The sequence below is a fragment of the Dendrobium catenatum genome, unplaced genomic scaffold, assembly GCF_001605985.2.
Source record: "Dendrobium catenatum unplaced genomic scaffold, ASM160598v2 original_scaffold_268208, whole genome shotgun sequence".
NCBI lineage: Eukaryota > Viridiplantae > Streptophyta > Magnoliopsida > Asparagales > Orchidaceae > Dendrobium > Dendrobium catenatum.
In genome coordinates, this window is record NW_021586606.1 from 191821 (window position 1) to 199466 (window position 7646).

Sequence of the window (7646 nt, forward strand, 5' to 3'; positions counted from 1 at the left end):
AAAAATGTGTGATATAGGAAAATCGGTCCCATTATGATTTCGTAATATATCGCGTGGTTATTTTGTCCTAAATTTCAACAACCAACCCATAATCTATCAAAAAATTCCTATTGATTGTTAAAAGTGGGGTCCCCTTTCAGTTCTTTCTCAATCTGGAAAATAATACTTATTGGATGCGGGCCTTAAATGCTGGCATTGTGTGAAGTTCAAAAAACAAAAAAGAAGATTTTAATCCTGAGAAAAAGCTTTTTTAAATTGTCTTCAAAACCATGGATAACTGAATGATGTTTGTGTTAATATCAAAAAATGTTTCCTTGGAAGATGATTGAAGGAGACAGGATTACTGGTTCGATTTTTCTGATGTTCGTTTGACAGCTAGAGACGTTGCTGAAAATAAGGAAGAAGAAGAAAGGCAGTTGACCAAGGAGCTGATCTACCACTGCTCCATCATGTAATTGCTGAAAATCACAAATTTAAATCCCACAAATGGAGGAGAATTTTCCTGTGGAACAAAATTTTGGGAATTCAGAATTTAAATTATGAATTTCGTTGGCTGAATCCCGTTGGAAGTGCGAAGCAATAATTTGAATCTCAACAACCAATTGGAATTCAAATTCTAATTCAAGAATTCCTGAAATTGTGGAAGCTATTAAAGGAAGGAGTTGATTGCTGCCGATTCAACTCAAGTTTGCTAGAATTTCAGGGGAACTAACAAACCATTTTTTGAATTTCAAAAATGCAGATTTTCAGAGGAAATCTGCAACTCCTTTAACAGATTTGGCCGCGGCGTATTCTAGATTAATGTTGGATCCAAATTTTATTAATTAAGCCTTACTGATCCTGAAATTTTAAAAACAGTGTCATAATTTTAGAGATACTTCCTCCACTATCGAATAATCTCTTTAACTTTTAAAAAAAAAAAAATATGCTCTTAAAAAAAGACAATAGGTCTTTTATAAGGAAGGTAAGTCCCCCGGATCTAGACACATTGTTCCAAAGAACTTCCAGCATTAGACCGGTTAAAAATCTCCTAGAAGGAAGAATGGCTTGTGGAATCAAAGTGAAAGAACGGCATGAGAGGGTTCTTCTTCTGTTTATCTCAATAAAAGTGGCAAGATTGGTAATCCTTGACAACAACATAGTGGATGATACTGAAGATGGAGGGGGGGGGGCAAATTATTCAAAAAGTTTTGGATTTACACGCTATCATGAATGCTGACTTTGGAAATTGGAAAAGCTTATGGGAATATCTTTCAATGATATTTTAAGTTGATTGATGAGGAACATCTTTAGTTATATTGTCCTTAGGATTACTTTATCTTAGTTTGTTACCACTAGTTTCTTAGAATACTCCTTTTACCCTATAAATTATAACAAGCGTATTGAAGAGAGGGATCATTGAATGAATATACTACCTTTTGAAGCTTGAAAGCTTTTTCTTCTTCTTCCTGGATTGGGAGTTTTTCAAATCCTTCTTGGCAGGTATCGACTTCCGCCGATCCACCACATCAGTTGGTATCATGAGCCTGGAGCTTGAGAAGATCTGTATTGCAGAGTCGGCTGATTCGACAGGCGTTCGAGCCGTAGATCAAGGGCGGTTCGACGGATCAAGATGACGACGTCCAAATAAGATGGGCGGTCGACGAGGATCCCACCGATGGAGATGGCGTATGCGACGGCGAGTGCGCCCGAAGAAGACGGGAGATCGAGTGACTATCTTCCTCTCGAGGCTTTCCACTCCAATGCGTGATCCGCCACCGGTATACCCTTCCCCTTCTACTCGCTGCCACGCAAAGGGATCCGTAATCACCAGATGTTGTGGTTGACGATTATCCCGCTCGAACTCCCTCTCCGATGGCGTGACCCGCCGCCGGAGTATCCGCCGCTCGAGCTTCCCGCTCAAATGGCGTGATCCTCCTCCGCTTCAAACGCCAAGATCCGTGATTCCCGTCGGTTTCCAACATTCGAATCGAGCTCCTCCGCCTACCCGTCGATCTGGCGATAACGGCAACAGCCGCCGTTCTGGCGATGCGGCAGCAGCCGAATCAGATCCCCGTCGATCCCGATCTCTCACGCCCATTTCGCGCCCCGCACCGACTCCGACTCTTACCCTCATTCACCTGCCGACAGTGACACGACCAGACTGTTTCCGCATCCGAGGCCTGGCGACGGACCGCCAGACTCCATACCCGACGAAACAATCGTCCAGATCTCGCACATTCCGCCTGATCTCGCACACTCCGCCTGCTTCGACTCCGATCTGGAGTTGACGACAGCAACCCACCAGGTCCCCGCCGACCGGACTCCCGCACACTCCGCTGCCAATACCACTCCGCCGTTAGCGTCCGGCGACACCATTCATCCGTTGCCGCACACCCCACTCCGACGGTAGCAGACAGAAAAACCACTTGGCTATGGCGACTTTGCTCCAAGCATTGAGCTCGATCTATCCCGATCGGATTTGCTCGCTTCGGCAATCAACCAACAGTCCGCTGCTGGTTGTTTTCACGGTGGACCTACGGCTTTCTCGGCACTCCACGCGACCGGATCATGTCCGCCAAAGCATGGACCTAGTACCAGACCACGAGAGACACCTCCAGAGCTTATGGCGAGTGTATCTAATGTTGGTCATACTGTGTTACCTGATGCAGCAAAATACTTTGGGATTCCATGCCCCAATACAGAGTCTCAAAACGGCGAATGTCGTGTTGATTGCCCTGATAATGATGCCGAAGAAAGGAATGTCGAGATTTTCTCGACCGACAATGGTTGTATCGCCATTGGAGTTGCAAATAATGATTCTCCTTTAAGTAGTGGTTCAGCTGATGTGCCTACCGTGACAAATGCAGCAAATTCTCAGGTTGTTTCAGAACCATCAGGCACTACTGAATCTCCAACTGAGAAAAACAAAACCAGTGAAGTTGCAGATAGTGATACCAGTTCTCCTGATGCACCAGAAAAGCCATATGTTCCTCCTGTGATCAAGATCAATCTTGAGCCCGAGCAACCAGTGATACAACAGGAGATTGTTGACTTGTACATGAAAAGCATGCAGCAATTTACAGAGTCATTAGCTAAGATTGAAACTTCTGAGAACGGTGAGAATGGGAGCAAGCAACAAGATGTTTTTATAATGAGCAGTGGTGATGGGGATGTTTCTACTGCAGATGTGCAAAGGCCCGGTCAAAATTTTACTGTCAAAATATATCCAGTGGAATGCTGTCCAACTGTTCGACGAAATGTCACTAAAGCATACAACGTTTTGCTAGATGCTTTTGCAATTTCTGGAAGTATTTTACTTGGATTTCTAGGTGGTACTGATGGTTTGTTTGCACAGAAAACTATAGAAATCACTTATGATATTCTTTCTTCTTTCAAAAACCAAGGTGGTTTTGATTTGCTGGGCCGAATCCAAGATCAGATTAGAACAAGTGAGCAAGTCAATGCTGCTAAGGTTGCATGTGAAGCATTGAAATTGAATGGTCTTGGCATTATTGGGGGTGTCACATCCAATACAGATGCTGCTCACCTAGCCGAGACTTTTGTGGAGGCTGATGTTGGCTTTGACACTATATGCCGGGTTAATTCACAGCTTATAAGCAACATTTGCTTGGATGCTCTTTCCGCAGAGAAGTATTATTATTTCATTCGCTTGATGGGACACAAGGCATCTCATGTTGCTGTGGAATGTACTCTGCATATAAATCCAAACATGATATTCCTAGCTGAAGAGGTGGCCATGTCAAAAGTTAACCTCTTTGATATTACAAAACAAATAAGTGATGCAGTCCAAGCAAGAGCAGAACAAGGAAAGTATCATGGTGTCATGCTCATCCCTGAGGGACTAGTAGAAAGCATTCCAGAACTATTTGCGCTGTTGCAGGAAATTCGTGGCCTCCAAAGCCAAGGAGTTGATATGGAGAGCATATCTTCTCCTCTTTCTCCCTGGGCATCTGCAATATTTGAATTTTTGTCACCATTTATCAGAAAACAGTTTTTACTTCCTCCTGAATCTGATAATTCAGCACAGTTTTCTGAGATTGAGATAGAAAAGCTTTTAGCTCAGCTGGTGGATGCAGAAATGAACAAGAGAATTGGAGATCTTTCGTCATTTGATGAAAATGAACACAAGGTCTTCAATTGGGGGAATCCACTTCATGTCTTAATTTTGAAATCTGCATTTAAAGTATTCGACCCGGGAATCTAGTTGGGATGTTCGCATCTACCTTCCTCCTAAATCACGAGCCTCGAACGGGGTCGAGCTCTTTTTGCGCAAGGGGAGAATGATGTAGGAACATCTTTAGTTATATTGTCCTTAGGATTACTTTATCTTAGTTTGTTACCACTAGTTTCTAGAATACTCCTTTTACCCTATAAATATACAAGCTATTGTAAGAGAGGGATCATTGAATGAGATATACACCTTTTGAAGCTTGAAAAGCTTTCTTCTTCTTCTTCCCGGGATTGGGAATTTTCAAATCCTTCTTGCAGGTATCGACTTCCGACGATCCACTATATCAATTTTGTTTGTATTGTTTTATGTGTTCTTTTCTAGTGAAGAGCCAGTGATAGAGTATTGATTGTATTGATCTCATGATTATTATATATTGCTTTTTGGATAACAAATATAATGGAATATTTTGATGTATATAATTATTAGATGCTTTAGTTGGATATGTTGAATTATATGAATGATTTATAAAAGCTCTAAAATAATATAGACAATTCTTTCAAATTTGATTATGGGACATGACAGTTCACATAATCAAAGTGTTGCTCAACCAAGGGATCCCTCAGAGCAATAGATGGCATCAGCTCATGATGATATGGACACTCTCCCAGTAAAAATCATAGTATTTGAACTCGTCGTTAGATAGCAGATCAAGGATATAGTTATTCTTAGTGAGCTCCTTTAAAAGACTCGCTCATACTTGTTTAGACTTTGAGGACCACTCCCCTCATTTAAAGTTGCTCACTCATAATAGTTGTCTATGACCAATTACATTCGCCCACTACAAATATCTTTACTCAAGCTACAGAAAGTACACATCTATAAAGCCAATAACTACTAGTTTTTGGCTAAACTCATCCATGGCTTGCAGTTATCATTATCTAGGCTCCACCAAGACACTCATATTCGAAGACTCACCCATAGTGGAGAAAGAGCTAGCCACATTGGAGGCAGGGATCCACACGCATATCATTCAGTTAGTAGACATATTAGTGGAGTCTATAATATTCACAAAATACAATATTTTCTATGTTTTCACCTATGTGTAGCATTTCTTATAGCCCTCTAAATAAATGATGAAGATGTATTTTTTTGGATATTCATGATGTTAAAAATATTTACATAGACATTCCAGCTTTCTACCGACTCTTCATATTCATCGATTTCTCACGCTTAGTTTCTAGCTCTAACTCATCACTAACCTGCTAGTAAGGCTAATGTTATCCACCGGTAACTTTGGATCTAACACACTTAACTTGAAAGTTATGACAATTTATTGGTAAATACTCAATGGAAAGCAAATAAAAAGAGACAATTTGTAATTAATTTATAATTCAAACCAAATACTATCACTAATATATGTACAAACATGCTAGATAATGCCCTTTCCCAAGGGATGATAAATAAAAATTATTATTTGTATTGTAATGCTCTAGCTTAGTTAAACTAATTATAATTTGAGAAAATAAATTGAAATGTAAATATTTTAAATTAAATTTTAAAGTAAATATCATACTTGTTTGCATAAATGACTTCATAGAAATAAATAGCTATAGAAAATTCACTTACATCGTTTTTCAAAATTTGATGCATTCAACATGTCCAAAAACTCTAGAGAAATGATATGCACAACAAAATCACATTTACATTAAGAGGGAGTTAAGTACATAGCACTCAAATTTATGTCATTTTCATATTTAATATATAAACTTCACTATTTACTCACATAACACTCAAAAATTAAAATGACATAAAAAATGACGCTCTCCTTATCCTTTTAGTTTCAACCGCTCACCGAAGTCCTATTCTTTTGCACACTAACATTGCTATCACCATTTGCCAACAATCAAAATCCTCTCTTTCACAAGTTGTTGGTCCCAATTGACTTTCAATAGCGAGATCTAGTCGTATGTTTCCAGTGCAGACACTATTGATCCTATGACTCTCCTTCCTGTATAAGATCTCGTTATGAACCTTCCTAATGAGATAACATTGATGATTTTTCATCCCCAATTGAGAACTCATCGCAACATCTTCTTCATCGTGTAAGATTTTGTCAAGGTCATTACCAGAAGTTAACAAAGTATTATATCATATAAATACTAATATTTAGACTTTAAATACACAAATATAACAATTTTGAGTGCTACAAATATACATCCCCATTAAATACATCTAAATATTTGATGAGAACGATCAATTAAACTCCTTCCACATAAAAATATATGTCATATCTTTACCCATAAATTCATTGAAAGAAACATATCAATATTCAAACAAAAATGCACGTTACCAAATCGGCCAGAAACTCCCAAAACATGCCACCTTTGTGTGCTATCCTCTCCTTCCCTAATCCACCACCACATCAATTCACAAGTCAAAATTCATAAAATACTCACATAACTCCAAACCTGTGCCACTCATCTGTGCCACCATTTCCTCCACCTCCATATGGACCATATCCCCAATCCCCCTACTTCCCATAACCCAATGCTTAATCAACAAAAATCGTCCCCTTCAGGCATCTAACCCCCTCACTCCACGGGCAAAATTATTAGGTGCGGACATCGAACATAGAGAATCATTTGAATTTCTCTCTGACTACAGGAAAAGCACAATCAAAGCGCAGCTGCTACAGTAACTAGACTTTGACTTTACTTTTACTGTAGACAGAGAAAAATCCGGATGATTCTCTTTATCCGATGTCCGAACCTAATAATTTCTCCACTCCATGAAAGTGTCAATCCCCACCTCAACCTCTAATATAAATCCCAACCTCAGCTATTTCCCTCTTCCTCCAAACTAACCATATGGCTTCTCTCAGTAGAAGACAAATCTCAGAGAAAGCCATGGCTGCAGCAGATGCAGGCTCGTCTTGCTTGGCTGTAGGGCTAGTGTTGCTGATGCTAATGAGCTCAATGAGGGAGGCGAGTCCGGATGTTGAGGCTCCACAGTCTATCCATAGCCGGAAATTCGGCGGGCATGGGCTTTGCGATGAGATATATGTAGTGGGTGAGGGAGAGACTCTACATACTATTAGTGACAAATGTGGGGATCCTTATATCGTTGAGAGGAATCCGCATATCAATGATCCTGATGATGTATACCCTGGCCTTGTGCTTCAGATTAGCCCTTCGAAGCCCAAGGAGGAAGAAGGACGCCGGCTGTATCAGAAACAGGGTTGTTGAATTGGTTTGTATAGGAATAGAAGTCGAATTAAACAAAGCCATGTGATTTTAGAGAAGTTGGGATGACAGATTTGTATAGACGTTGATGATTAAGAATCTCTGTTTTCAATTTCGAATAGGCTGTAAGGGGGTGAAATATTATGAGAAGAGGTGGTTTGTATACATATATTTTTTATGTTTGTGTGTATTTACAGAGTATACAATAATATTGGGAAATGCCTTTGCAA

General features: G+C 39.9%; 2 protein-coding genes across 2 annotated transcripts; both read left to right on the forward strand.

Annotated features, from left to right (window-relative positions):
- The first annotated feature begins 2605 nt into the window (after positions 1-2605).
- On the forward strand, positions 2606-4220 carry LOC110098534 (pyrophosphate--fructose 6-phosphate 1-phosphotransferase subunit alpha-like). Its single transcript, XM_020825394.2, has one exon. It carries the CDS (start codon positions 2606-2608, stop codon positions 4205-4207), a length of 1602 nt encoding a protein of 533 aa, XP_020681053.2. The 3' UTR covers positions 4208-4220.
- Positions 4221-6736: 2516 nt separating this feature from the next.
- On the forward strand, positions 6737-7646 carry LOC110098551. Its single transcript, XM_020825413.2, has one exon. It carries the CDS (start codon positions 7042-7044, stop codon positions 7417-7419), a length of 378 nt encoding a protein of 125 aa, XP_020681072.1. The 5' UTR covers positions 6737-7041; the 3' UTR covers positions 7420-7646.

Bases quoted from the DNA above. Each gene is read 5' to 3' on its own strand.
- LOC110098534 (XM_020825394.2), top strand. From the start codon at position 2,606: ATGGCGAGTGTATCTAATGTTGGTCATACTGTGTTACCTGATGCAGCA.
- LOC110098551 (XM_020825413.2), top strand. From the start codon at position 7,042: ATGGCTTCTCTCAGTAGAAGACAAATCTCAGAGAAAGCCATGGCTGCA.